General features: G+C 39.2%; 1 protein-coding gene across 2 annotated transcripts in view; it reads right to left on the bottom strand.

Moving 5' to 3' along the window:
• Positions 1 to 13198, bottom strand: part of RBMS2 (RNA binding motif single stranded interacting protein 2) — a 108184-nt gene extending 94986 nt beyond the window's left edge. For both annotated transcript variants that reach the window (XM_088473157.1, XM_088473160.1), the window contains exon 1: positions 13116 to 13198. In XM_088473157.1, coding sequence (XP_088329283.1) covers positions 13116 to 13181 — 66 coding nt within the window. In that variant the 5' untranslated portion in view covers positions 13182 to 13198. The remainder of the gene's footprint in view (positions 1 to 13115) is intronic.
• Positions 13199 to 15710: the final 2512 nt, after the last annotated feature.

Here is a 15710-nt window from a genome sequence, read left to right as displayed (position 1 = left end):
AGTCGGGATGCCGGCGCCAGGATTCTGACTGGTGTCGGTATTCTGGTGCCGGCAATGTATCACACAGTATCACACATTGTATGGTGTGTACCCAGCTTTAATCATGTATGTATATAAAGAGAGGTTCTAGGTAGGTTCTGGGTAGTATTTGGGTAGTATTTGACAAATAGTAGATGGGGAATCATTCCATGAAAATATTATACTGGGATATAATATCTCTAAGTATGTTACTGAAATGATATCCTACCTCCGTGGACTGAAACAACAGTCATATTAATATAACAAGGTGAATTGATAAACTGAATGTTGATTCGAACAGCAAAATGGCTGCCTGTATTGTGGCAGTAGACAGGTATAAACTGTGTGAGATACTATTAACTTATCTTACTCATGATTTGCTATACTGTATCATCAAAATAGCCAGACAGTTTAAAATAGATGATTATTTTCTGTACAACAAAATCAGGCCCATTGTCAAGCATGTAACTGTGGTGTCATTTCTGTCCTGTCACCCTCAGAGCATAGTGGGGTTTTGTAGTCTCTTTGTATTACTGTTTGTCTGTTGTATTGATTTGAATCAAACAGGTAGATCAGTTCAACACACATGCATCCTAGCTACAGACAACACTACAAATTGTTTAGTGCAGATTATGGTTTTAAAACAAGACATATAAGCCTAGCTCCAAATTGCTTGACAACTTTGCTTCCTGGCTACCCTACTTTTCTCTTCAGACCGTCCCTCCATCATCTTAGGTGACTTCAATATCCCTATTGATGTCCCCACTGACCCCTCTGCCTCTAAACTCCTTACCCTCACTTCATCACTTGGTCTCTCTCAATGGACCTTCTCATCCTACCAAGTGAGTGGACACTCACTTGATCTTGTCTCCACTCCCTTCTTGACTTATTTCAGTCTGGCTTTCGTTCTCTTCACTCCACAGAAACTGCCCTCACTAAAGTCAGCAATGACCTCCTTGCTGCCAAATCCAAGGGCCACTACTCTCTGCTCATTCTCCTTGACATCTGTGCTGCTTTTGACACTGTGGACCACCCTCTCCTCCTGCAAATCCTGATACTGCATGACACTGCCCTCTCCTGGCTGTGCTACTACCTCTCTGACCGTTTTTTTCTCTGTCTCCTTGCATGACGTCACTTTCTCCCCCACTTCCTCTACCAGTAGGTGTCCCCAAAGTTCTGTTCTTGGTCTTCTCCTTTTCTCCCTTTATACATACTCTTTAGGTGAGCTCATCAGCTCTTTTGGCCTCCAATATAATATCTACACTAATGACAATCAGATGTACGTCTCCTCCACTGACCTTTCCCCCTCTATCCTCACCTGTATCTCCAACTGTCTCTCTGCCATTTTCTCCCCACCATCCCAAATTACCTCATCTGCCACAATTTCACTATCTATTGATAACACCACCATCTCCACTAGCCTGCAAGTGCGCTGTGTTGGAGTTATTCTTAACTCCTCCCTCTCCTTCAAACCACACATTCAGTACCTTTTGCAGTCCTGCTGTTTGCATCTCAGAAATATCTCCAGGATCAGACATTTTCTCACAATGGAGGCAACTAAGTCTCTCATCTACTCACTGGTCATCTCCCAAATGGACTACTGTAACCTCCTCTTATCTGGTCTCCCTGACTACTACCTCTCTCCAATCCAATCTGTCCCATGCTGCTGCCCATCTCATTTTCCTCTCCAAACGTTCTACATCTGCCTCCCCTCTTCTACAAGCCCTACACTGGCACCCTTCCCTTTCAGAACCCAATTCAAACTCCTCACTTACAAAGCCCTGACTTAATCCTCTCCCATTTACATCTCAGATCTTATTTCCCTTTTACACGCCCACCTGCCCACTTCGCTCCACAAATGAATGCTACCTTTCCACACAACTGATTACTTCCTCCCACTCTCACCTCCAAGACTTTGTCCATGCTGCTCCTTTCCTCTGGAACTCTCTCCCTCTCCTTAACAGACTTTCCTCCTCTCTACAAAACTTAACGAGCTCTCAAGTCCCACTTCTTAATCAAACCCTCCCAGCTCTCATCCTAACTCAGCGAGCTCAGCGAGGACAGAAACCTCCCGTGGAGCAAAAGGTCATTGCTCACTGTCTCTCCCCTCTGTGCAGATGCTCATTGCTCACTGTCTCTCCCCTCTGTGTCTCTCCCCTCTGTGTCACCCGTGTCTGTCTGCCCCTCCCCTGTAGACTAAGCTCTCTCGGGCAGGGCCCTTTTGCCTTTTTTGCTTTGCCGTCCCTCACTTATACCATCATCTCCTCCCCACTGCGTACAATGGTACCTTTCCCTTTGGTATTATGACTGATGATGCAGCAATGTTATAAACCATGTCCATGTCCTGCTATGTTCTGTACTGTAAGTGACTTTGTTCTTGTTTTGTTCACGCTGTTTCTGTCTATGTACCTTGTACAGCGCTGCGGACCCCTTGTGATGCCATATAAATACAGGATAATAATTATTAGTATTAATGTTTATTTTGTCCTTACTTGCTTGAACACACAATGTATTGAGTCTATTTATTAAACGACAATAAATCCTATCTCCAGTGAGCTCTGTACTAGCTATTAAGGGGTTACCTGCCAGTGATAAGATAAGCCGGGTAATCTATTTATTATCGATTGCAGTGTTAAAATTACTGCCACAATCCTTGCACTGTTATCACCATTTTTTCCTATCACTGTGATAGTTAACAATAGAAAATCATGGCTATTGCCCCATATTGATAAATAGGCCCGTATGAGAGAAAAGCAACAGTAGAAAAAACTGCAGCTCAAATCGTAGAAGTTTCTGCAGACTAGCTATCAGCTGTATATTTGTGAAGATTGAGGTCAAGCAGGAGTTTAAATAATGCACAATGTATATGAATTTGTATACTTCAGTACTTCTCTGTACAGGGCCAGCTCAAGGCCCATTTAAACAGTGCATCTGCACAGGGGCCCAATACTATAGATAGCGCCAACTAACTCCAAGGCACCAGGTAGTGCACAGTGGCCGGTCCTCCACAGACACATTCCCAGTGCTGACCCACCCCAACTAATGACGTTCTGTAGTGGGCCACATGGGCTGCACTGAATACTGTACATCAGGGTCATATGGCGCAGAACTACTCCCCAGTAGAGGAAGGAACTTTTGTTCTTCTACAGTGTTTCCCTAATCACAGGGACAATTTAGCAGCTGCAATGCCAGCAAGACACCCACCACCGCTAGCCTGCCTTTTGGATGTACTCCGTTGGCAAAACTGGTATGTCTGCCATTTTGCCTTGCTTGGGGACTCGAAAAGCTTACTGTACTTGTTTTAAATAACTAACATTCTACTGTGGGGGCAATGGCATATAGGGCACTTATTATTATTATTACCAGTTATTTATATAGCGCACACATATATTCCACAGCGCTTTGCAGAGAATATTTGGCCATTCACATCCGTCCCTGCCCCAGTGGAGCTTACAATCTATGTTCCCTACCACATGCTCACACACACACATTAGGGGTAATTTTGTTGGGAGCCAATTAACCTACCAGTATATTTTTGGAGTGTGGGAGGAAACCGGAGTACCTGGAGGAAACCCACGCAAGCACAGGGAGAATATACAAACTCCACACAGGTAGGACCGTAGTGGGTATCGAACCCATGACCTCAGTGCTGTGAGGCAGTAATGCTAATCATTACTTATAGAGTAGGGACATACAGTATGGGGCACTACGAGAGTGGGGGTATGTTGGCCACTACAAGAGTAAGACATACATGCCTACCCTCCCAGAATTTGTGGGAGGCTCCCAATTTTTCGGATATCGCCCCCGCACCCCCGGAAGGGTAGGCACTTCTCCCGCATTCTGCTCACTTCCTAGTGAAATGGGGATAATGGGGAGAATTTCCACGGTGATCGCAGGTCTCCGTGCAGGGGACGGGGCTTAATGACGCAATTCTGCATGATTTACTTTATTTGGCACCGCCCCCTATTTCAATTTGATGAGGGGACGGGGCTTAATGACGTGAATCGTCAGGCCCCACCCCTCGTCTCCACCCTCCTACTTGTCTTACCCGGGCATCTCCCGGGAACACAAATATAAAGGTAGGCAAGTATGGAGTAGGAGCATATGGAGCACTACAAGAGTGGGCACATATGGGGCACTACAGTTTGGGGGCATATTAATTGAAGCACTACTGTTAGCATATTAACTTGGACACTACTGTGGGAGCATATTATTAACTGTGGCACCCCTGTTGGGGCATATAATTAACTGGGGCACTACTGTGGGGCATATCATTAACAGGGGCACTACTGTAGGGGCATTTCAGTAACTGGGGCACTACTGTGGGTGCATATTATTAACAGGGACAGTACTGTGGGTGCATATTATTAACAGGGACAGTACTGTGGGTGCATATTACTAATAGCGTCAGTACTGTGGGGATATACTATTAACAGGAGCTCTACAGCACTACTGGGGGGGCGGGATTTTAACTATGGGGGTGTGCTCTAAAGACAGCTAGTGTGCTAGACACAGGGTGCTAGTAGACCTGGAGCTGGCCCTATCTCTTTGTTCCCAATATTTTTTGGATATGTACAAGCCATTGTAAGCATCTAAAAGTGGGTAGATGCATAATCCAGTAGGAACATGCAGTTTATCGTATAAAAGGCTTTTTGTGCCATTTTAAGAGCAAGTTGCATCATGCAAGTAACTTCACAGCTAGACAGTTTGCAACATGATATAATGAGACTACATAGAAAATCAGTGGTTGTAGCTGTGATGGTAATGCTATTTCACCATTTAAGCATTATTATTTATATAGCTAAATATATATACCCATACAACTCATGCAGTCATCACAATGGCTTCTAATAATACTAAATCTGTTCAGCAAGTGCACACAATGTTTTAAATTCACAAACTATGTGTAAATACTGTAGGAAAAATAATTACATTTCTAAATAGGTTGCGCTTTACCAATATTAAACCAATCCTCATGAGTGATGTCACTGTCTCCTAGTGAGTTGATGTATTTATATTAATGTTATTTTAGCCTACAAAATGGCTGCCCAGGTATAATTTCATTATCAAACATCTGTTGTTAGGGTCGCTGTGCTGACCTTGGCTGCAGAATCAGCTCTGTGACTTTACAAATAGTGTATAATATATCATATTTATTTCCCTTTTATTTGGCCTTAAATAGGCAGTAAAACATGAACATGGATATGTGTAGGAAACTAATTTACACTGCCTGACAAAAACATTTAAATTCTCTTTAGTCAATGGTGACACTAATACCACACATGTAGTTATAGCTACTAAATATTGCCATTTAATAATGGAATGTCACTCACACTGAAAACCTGAGAATTAGATATCATACTCAACTATCATCTGTCAACAACAAATATGTGACTAAGGAAATTAACTAAATACTGACTATAATATTTGCCTATCAGAATGATAGCATTACATTTTCAGCGTAAACAAATACTTAATATGTATTCATCACATTTCAGAGGATAAAAGCAATAGATATTAGTGAAATGAAAGTGTTAGTTGCTTAATCTACATTACTGGGAATTCTTAGAGTGTCATGATATATGGTCCTGAATCCTGTCTCTCATGAATCGGTAAAGCATGTTTGGCCTGAGGCATAGTTGCCTACTAGCTACTATCCCAAATGCATGGAAGCTCCTGGATTGCAGGGACTTCTGGGAGAGAAGACGGGAACTTGATTATATGATCTGTAGCCTTGGTACCTACTGAGCTATTGTAGAAATGACATCATTGTACAGTGGAGGATGGAGCTGCAATTATTAAAATTGCATTACTACAGCACATGGACTTCTCGCTTGGACTCCCCTGTGAGATCTCCCAAAGGGGAGGAATAAAAAAGCAAGCAAGTATGGCCTGGAGGAAACTCTGAGCCTGTCCTGTTTGTATGATGTGCAGTGTCCCTGTTCAGTCTGATACAATGGTGGTAGCGATCCAGCTCTCTCCACTTTTGATTCCATTAGAGACACAGCATTTGGAATGCCTTTGTCTAGAGCATACTGTACTGAGAGTAGGACTGGCCATCAATAGGCAATGGTTGTGAACCATCAGTGGTTTGTTCTGATGGAAGTACTATTTCCATTCTATGACATCATTCATTCAGCATTCAGTTTTCCGCCATCAAACAATGTTCTTCCAAACGTTTCCTTATTTTTTAATTTTATTTTAAAAGAGGGCTGCCCAGTTGCTTGTTGGGAGCGGTCCCAGATACAGTCTCTTGCCAATACTAGGCAACATGGATGGTGATCTGCTCTCACTGTCTCAGAAGGCCAAAGCCAATCAGAAATGAATACGGTTGGAGATTGAGTACTATATTTAAACACTAGGCCACGGGTTTCTTGCGCATGCGCAAACCATCACAATAATTCATACCATTGAATGGCTTGCAAACTATGGAAACTAACTATTGCATAGAAATATACAATGGCGGAAATCCTTCCACCATTCGATGCCAGCCTTTCGATGTTCATCCCTACCTAAGAACAATAACGTCACCTGGAACTCTAGCTACCTCCTCTTCTATGTGAACTGTTACTGCTGTTTATCTGATTCCATTCCACAGACATCTTACCCTTTGACTTTGCCTGAACTCTATCTACCCAACTATACACTTGAACTGGGCAATTCAGCTTCTATCCTATCGTATTCTGCATTATTGTACATTTTGATGTATTAACTATAAGCCAACATTTTAATCCTTTTCTCGATTTTTTAAAAAAAACGCTATTAAGTTGTTTTAACATTGAGATACCAACCTTGATACAAATCTTATTTAATAGCAATTATTTAAATAGCACAGACCTATTACACAGCGCTTTACAGAGAATGTTGGGTCATTCACATCAGTTCCTCACAGAATATACAATTCTACATAGTAAAGGCCCGTTGGGAATAGAATCTGCCACCTTAGTGCTGTGAGGCAGTAATGCAAACCATTACACCATCCGTGCTGCCCAATTAATGTTGAAAAGACCACAAGTATTATTACTAATGAATCTATTAAACATATACACAGAACTGATCCTTAAGGAACTCCACTGGTTAGCAGACATTCCACTGAGCTTATACCACTGACTATCACACTTTATCCATTCCGCTGTGTTTGTCATATTGCACAGCCTCTATGCATAAACCCATTATTTACATAGGTTCTGTAAATGTCTGTATACGGGTTATCTATTCAATAGACAGATCAATGATCCATTTTTTAATCTCCATATGCATTATTTTCGTCTCAGGGTGAATATATTTAAAATAAGAAACTTGCCCTTTGTACATTATCATAATCTAATCTCCTTTATAAAGCCCAATTTTTGCATGTGGCAATGACTAGGCCACAAGGAATTTGATAAGATGGGATGCTGACTATGATGATGGGATGCCTTCAACCGAGGTATCATGTCTAACATCTTTTAAATCTCTCACAGCCTACTCATTGTAAGTATAGCAATGGTGGGTTACATGGAGAACTTGGAGAAAAGCTATAGCTCATCTTTCTATAAAGTGTTATGTTGATCAGAAATGCTCTTCTTAAAGAAATAAATGCCTAGACAGAGAGATAATCCTCTAGATTTTAAACTACTGTATTGTGAGCAGGGTCCCCTTAACTTTGTTTCTCTATGTAATTGTGTAATCTGCACACTGTTATGATGTCCGGGGTGTATCTATAATGGGTGCAGGGTATGTGGTGTACACGGGCCCCTGGGTCCAGGGGAGGCCCGCACCACACACCATGCACCCACACTGAGACACCCGCGTTGGGTGTCTCAGGCCTGCACAAAATGGCGGCCGTACCATTTCCCCGGTGATCTGTGCATGCGCAGTAGACTCTGGGCACACTCTAGTGCCCAGAGTCTAGTGATGCTGCAGTCGCGGGGAGAGAGGAGGGGGCCTCGGACAGGGAATGAACACGGGCCCGCTCCTCTCTTAATATGCCCCTGAATTATGTGTATGTGTGTGTATGTATATATATATAAATATATATGTATATATATATATACAGTTGAGTCACATTATTGTGACCACCAGCTAATAGCCAGAGTAACCGCAGTGTGCAGCACGGACAGCAGTGACTCAATAAGGTGCTGGGAGTGACTCAATAAGGTGCTGGTAAGTTGGCACAGTGATCTGGAGCCATGCTGACTGCAGTACATCCCACAGCTGCTGAAGGGTGAGTGGTGGAGTATCCATAGAGCAAACACAACAATGGTTGCAGGGTGTTTGTTCTCCGATGTTTCTCGTCTGACATGCCAAGGTCCATCCGTGCGATGAAGCAGAAAACATGAGTCATCGAAGAAGGCAACCCTTTGCCAATTAGCGCAAGTCCAATTCCGATACAGGAGTGAAAATGTAAGCCTTTTCTGCCGATGCACCTCCGTTAGCATAGGTGCAGTGACCATCCATTTGCTTCGGAGACCCATATGCAGCAGGGTTCACTGAACTGTCATTTTAGACACACATCTGGTGTCCCCCAGGTTCATTTTGACTGTGAGCTGTTCCACTGTAGCATGTTCGTCGGCCCTCAGGCACCTTTGTAGCCGAGGTTCACCTCTCACATCAATGGCATGTGGTGCTTTGCAGTTTCCACATTGGTTATTTGCAGTGGTGCCATTTGTCCAGTCACGATACACAGTCACCACAGCAGCACGCGAACAGTTCACAAACTGCGTTGTTTGGGAAATACTGCCACTCTTGGCCCGAAAGCCAATAATCATCCCTGTTTGCAACTTGGATAAATCACCCATTTTAACCATGACAGCAATGAGTGATATGTGTGCAGATGGCCTATCGCACACCCACCAAGCCAGCGCATGGCTCGTGACATACTTCATGGGCTATGCGCTGCCGACGTCAAATGTAGGAGGTGGTCATAATAATGTGATAATATAGTCACTATAGAAATTTGTGGCACAATAACAGATAATAATAATGCTTGTAGGAGGTCACTGGTACATGGAAGCAGATGGCATCATTTACAACATTTCATATGGCCAAAGAATCATATTTATCATTTGCTAAAGACGCTTTTTCGCATGTTTTCATTGATGTTCACACATATTGGCAGATTGCAGGAAACCAATTATAATAAAACTCAGCTTTATACATACCTACATATGCCAAAAGCATTGAGGCACGTGAGGCTACAGATATGAGTCAGACACATTTGGGAGTCAGTTTATAATATATACAGATCGATACATCCGACACAAACAAGGGGCAATATTTATGCAGAAAGATAGAAGGGGAGATGAGGATCCAAGATGCACTCTTTGGAGATGGGAGATTATAAGAGGAGCTGTCTACAGAGGAAAAACATAACTGGAAAAAAAGAGGATATGAGTCTTATACATGGCGAGTAGACAGGGAAAAACAAATAAGGCCATATGGTGGAAATATGAAATGATTACCCTTATTGGCAAAGCCATCTATGCCTCTAAGATTCACGTAATTCTACAATCTTAGTAATCAAGAAATAATGATTTGAGATGATTCCATTAACACTATAAAGCAGAGCAATTCATGGTCCATATTATTCCCAGTTATAGGACCACCCCTTTCTCTCTGTTTCTCTCTCTTTTTCTTTCTCTCTCTCTCTCCCTATATATATATATATATATATATATATATATATATATATATATAATATGGAGAGAGAGAGGGTCCTATAACAGCACATAGGAGTGTTGCTATTGTAAGGTGGAGCAGGGCCAGGCATCAGATGGGACGTGGTTAGCTCACAGAGTGCGTGACTAGCAAGTAAATAGTTGACCATCCGGCCACCTTCTTCACCCTCTATTATTATGTCTATATATCCCATGAGCACCAGTATTTGGTAAGACTCAATGATCTAGGAAAGAAGTTCAGGTAGAGTAGTGGCATAGGGGAAGGGGGCAGGGCCATTTGGCAGTGAGGCCCACTGAGGATTTCCCTGGTATCCCGATGAGCCAGCCCGACACGGTCACTGTGTATCTGCCAGCACCATTTCTTATAGCACATAACACTCTGCTGACTCTCCTCTTTGTGCTATGCATTAAAGTGACATTTTGCTAGCCAGATTATACCAGTCACATTCCTTTCTATTACTCTCACAGTAGTTTTATAATTTTGAAATGTCAGTCCTGTTAAAAAAAACAGTGTATCATGTGTAGAGTCACTGCAGATCATCAGTTACATTATATTTCATACTTGTTATTGTAATTCTGTACACATCATATCATATTATTAAGTTGCAGACTCTGCATTGTCCCTTCTACAGCTATCACTTCTACAACTTCTCTTCTATTCTATCACATTCTACTGCTAAAACAACTTATCTTCTATTCTATCACCTTCTACAGCTAAAACAACTTCTCTTCTATATCTACTACTGTAATAATATATCAGTGAACAGTTATTATTGAAATCAATTGCAACATTTGTTACTGGCAGAAATATCAAGAATATAAAACCAAGGGCTAGGAACAAAATCAGGGCTAGGAACAAAATCAGGGCTTGGAACAAAATCAGGGCTTGGAACAAAATTTTTGCTGCCAAGAAATTTAGGGTTGTGTACAATAACCTCACATTTTAAGGTTGAGCATTAAATTAGCAGCGAGTTCTGTCACGGCGCAAATAAGTATGGCTATATGGCTGTTTATTCACAGGCTGCAGACAAAAAAGTGCGAGTCTGGGGCGAGATCGGGCAGTGAGGGGGTGCATTTCCACGCAGGTGCAATGGCAATGCACCCTAATATGCGGCTAATTGAATTCTCCCTGTAATATTAACAGAATTAGCTTTTATTATTTATGCAAAACCCCTCTTCACTATTCAACTACTATCTATATTTTCATGTATTTAATTAGTTTATGACATAAAAGTAATTAACAAAAGAGCTTCTGGACAAAACCGTTTAAAAAAACCTCTATTACTGTATATGTGCAGACTACTCAAAAAAGTTTACTTATTGTATGTTTGTATTTTTTTTCTCTCTCTCTCTCTCTCTTGTTTATTTAGTTTGACCTAAGGCAAGAAAACATGTTTCTTTCTATTTATATTTAGAAAGAAAGCTCCACCCACTTTTTGTACAACAAGAATACAAAATCACATTAAATAAGATTTACCCAAAAAATATGTTCAAAATGTTTTCATCATTACATATTTTCTCATTATAGTTTTTAGTTTAGATTTTAAGTCTTCTTTAAAAAAAAAAAAAAAAACACTTTGTTTTTGAAACTTATAAAAGTAGTAGGTCACACTAGCCTCGCTTATTCTTGTAGCCAGTGATCAACAGAAATACTTTGATCTTTGGTTGTCTGGTTTAAAGAGGCCTGGTAGCATAACCACTGGTATTAAGCAAGCTGCAGAAATCATAATAAAATATCAAATTGCAATAGCTGAAATCATTAAGTGCTTAGATTTTAATATAATCCTTCTGTTTAGAAAGTTTCTTTTTACTTTACTATTTTACTTTTTATAAATGATCAGTAAATGATAATGGGCAGTAGTTATTTAATGACAGGGATGTTGATTTATTGGCTTATTTAAACTAATAACTAGAGGTTGCTTCTGCTATATTGCATTCATTGGTACAATACTTTCTGGCTGATACAAACTGTAAGTGTGAAGGAGTTTTATGTACCCAGTCATTGTATATATTAAGAAAAATATATTCATTAATTTGTAGATTTGGTTGGTCCAAATTGGCTGTAATGTTGACCAGCAGGTTATAAACACAAACACACACACACACCTAGGCACTAAATAATAATAATGATGATTAATGATGATGATGATTATTAATAATAATAATATAATAATATCAATTTCAGTTACCCTACATTAATTAATTTAGAATTTGTTTATTTATCTGACCTCATCATATTTCCATCTCTGTAAAACAGAGCACTGTGATGTTTTAAGTATTAATTACTGTCATTATTTTTAAAGATATTTGGATCACCCAGTGGACAAAGGAAAACCAACTGCGAAGGCCCCTTTATAATAATTATGACAGTAATATTGCTGCTGTCATTATTTACCATATTAGTTACTGCTCTTTGCCATCCTTTGAATTTAGTGTCCCGCAAAAATGAATACTATATAATATCTGATATCTAACTGTATCTCTCCAGTGTTTGACATGTCCATGGGAGTTGCAGGATGGAAAGGGTTAAACAGGTAGCCTCATCTTTTAGATCCACTGGAACAGCCCATAGTGCTTAGTAGTACTATAACAGTAGGCTGCTGTCTGGCCATATATGAAGTCATATACATTACCTATCGCAGGTTCCCTAATACATTGCTACATTTTTGTCTAATTCCTCCCTTTACTCTTATTTGATTAGATAGTATTTGTGTATGACTTATATTTGTTTACAATACTTTGTTTTGTTACCATTCGGAGTCTGTCTGCATACCAGTCTGCTCATTTTACCTTTCTTGTCTATTTTATTTTGTACTTTTTATCTTTCTGTTTATCACAGTCTTTTCTTAGCTGACGGTCTCTTCCTTTGCTTTGCCTGTCTCTTTCCTGGCTGCCTGTCTCTTACACACACACATACACACACACACACAAAATCTCTCTGTGTCTCTTCCCTGTCTGCCTGCCTCTGGGTGCGCCTCTCTCTCTCCCTGTGAATGCCCTTCCTCTGTGCCTCTCTCTTACTTCCAAATCATGTAGCTACATAATCACACAGAGCCACATACCACAAACTGCACAATCCACATCGCTCCTGTGTACATGGCTGTGTTAGTAGCAAGATATAGTCATATAAAAAAAAAAATCTATATTTTAATTTTTGCCTGTAAACCCCAGCCAGCACTCAGATTAAGGCAACAGTATACACTTCCTGATTAGCCACATACAAAGGTATACATACTTTTGTACAGAAGTATGGGCACTCACTAGCATTAGCTTTCTGTACATCAAGAACCCAGCCCCCCCACTTCTTTTACAAGGGTAAACTGACTCCCAGACAAATCATTTGTGAACCATTTTAAAGGGCTGATATGGGCCTGTTAGTAAATGAGTGAGTGCAGAGGTGGTAAGATGGCACAAGATAAGTACGCTAGGCTGGGTTACCTTCTTATGGCTCCTGGTGTAGCTGAAAGAGGCGATCCCTGCCCTTGGAGGGACAGACAGCAGCATTTTTCCTTTAAGGTACAGGGAGATGGGTCACAGGAGACTGGCAGTTCTGTCCAGCCCTCTGACGTCAGACAGCCTATAGTGCAGACCTACAGGGTCCTAGTGCCTTCTGTCAGTAAAGGAAGGGAGTGTGTGGAAAGGGAGGGGAGAGAACTCTTAGTTTAACCTCTTCTTTGCCAAGGAAGTTTACCATGCTGATTGAAAGTGTAAAATACTAAATATTGTTGATTCCTTTTTTTTTGGTGACTTAAAATTGTAAAAAATTTATTTAATGTTTCATCTGTGTGTATTTACATTTAGACGAACACAAATTAATCTACAGAAATAAGACAAAACAGTGAAATTTTTCAGCAATGTTCGCAAAATATGTTTGTTTTTTTGTTTTGGGTCATCATCATCATTAATATTGTTTAACTGTCTCCAGATAAAGTAAGGGTTAGGCAACATAAAAAAGGCTCATTATGAAACATACTTCAAAATGTCTAAATAAACCATCAGAACAATTAAAAGGAGTAACTTACATGTGCACAATATAAGCTGTTCAGCAAGTGTTTTTTTTTATAATCTATTGATAATTATTTGAGGATGGCTTTCTACTAAACTGCTTGCTCTTTTTTTACTCGAGTAATGTGTTAGATTTTATTTTACTTTTGATTACAGTTGTATGATGTTATCATGCATGTTTGTGTTCTGGTTTAACTTGTACTCTTTCAGTGTTTATTCTTGAAGCCATAGAGACCTTATCAACTTGAGCAACTGACATATTCCAGCATGACGGATCAATGCCAATATTGAGTATATTGCAAATTAAAAAGTTCTAAATATATTCGTGTTAGAATTTTCTTACGTAATAAACACACTGGGCTCAGAATATAATAATAAGCTATTTTATTATTATGTTATGAAGAAGCGTGTGGAGAAGTACATATATATATTATATATAAAACAAGCTATGATATCTTGATAATATTTCATGAAAACCAATAGTCTTGATTTAAAACATTAGTGCTTTCTTAGCTTTTGCTTTTCTTATTATTAATAGGGGTTTCAGTGAAATTGTTACAGTTTGTTTTAATTCTTCAATAAATATCAATATTTCAAAAGTAAACTTTTTGCTCTAAATTTTTGCGGAGCCCACATATATAAAATATTAATTTAAAACAGCATATAATTAGGGTGATTTTTTTTTATATAATTTTTTCAAAACAGTTACACAGAGTCTCATTTCAAATATACTTTTCTTTTGACAAGGGTAGCTATACAATGTGGTAAGAAAAAATATCTACTGTTTGAAAGTACTGTTACAGGTTCTAGCAAGCTATTGTATAATGGTATAATTTTATTCTGTGCACAAAAATATGCCTTGTCATATTTGAATATTTCCATTTTTATAAGTATTTTTCCTGTTGTTTTCATGGCATAATTCACCTAGCTCACTAAATCATCACTGTCCATATGCAAAATGCAGCACAGAACAAAAACCTCCCTGATGAAACATAAACATTAAATATACATAGCTTCAATTGTTTTACAGTAGACCACTACACCACATACAGTGATATTCTTTTCTTTAAAAACATAATTTAACAGTTGGTGTAGACGATTATGGAAAAAGAAATTAACTTTACAAGTGTTTTTTAATTAGTGTTCCTGAAACCATCAAAACAATATTTATAGTTCTTTATGAACTATTAAGATGTTTCATTGACCGGTAGCTTTTCTATAATTTACATGTAGTGCCAAAATAATTATTTATTTATTCTTTATGAACTTAGAACAAGTGCATTAAATATAGGTAATTTTTTACATACCATTGAATAATAAAATATGAATTTGTGATTTCTTTTTGTAGCAAATACTATTTTATATATAAAAACTGTTTCCTTTTAGCAATTCTTCTCTTTCAAAGACCAAAATATAATGTTGGGATAGTGGTCTATACACCAGAAACTACGTGGATATCTCTTGCTCACATGAGCATTTGAAAAGGCTCTGTACCTTTTTTATTTGATGAATTTTAAAAGTTTCCAAGGCTATGGAGAGCATGTACTGTAGGCAACACAAGTAAAACATCTAAGAAATACTTGTTTTAGCAAATTATTATGTTCAAGCTGAGGAATTATGTAGTCTCGTGAATATTGGCATGGTAAAGCCACTGAATTAGCAGTGTAGGTCCAGCATTGTAATTAAACAATTATTGACTGTCTGTGATTAAATCTGATCTGTCAAGAGGTCCTCTAGTTGTATCCTTTTTGTTTTAGTACATAGTGCCTTCTGCACATATAGAGTAACCTAGCCCAAGAATGAGCACTATATTGTAATTTCCAGGTCACTGTGCTCTCTCCCAGGCCAGCTTCATATACATGTCATAGCTGTACCACTAGAGAGAGGATAGCTGTGTGTGAATGAACTTCTGGGTAACTCTGTTTTTGTTTTGTATTTTTGTTCTTAATAAAAGAAAATGCTTTAACATGGCCACATCAAAGTACACTATATTTCTGTTTTGGTCAATGACATCTTTCTTTATAAATA

Source organism: Taudactylus pleione, unplaced genomic scaffold (assembly GCF_031769625.1).
Source record: "Taudactylus pleione unplaced genomic scaffold, aTauple2 ptg000130l, whole genome shotgun sequence".
Classification (NCBI taxonomy): domain Eukaryota; kingdom Metazoa; phylum Chordata; class Amphibia; order Anura; family Myobatrachidae; genus Taudactylus; species Taudactylus pleione.
Note: the sequence above shows the minus strand (reverse complement) of the source record. Positions and strands in the feature narration are given on the sequence as shown.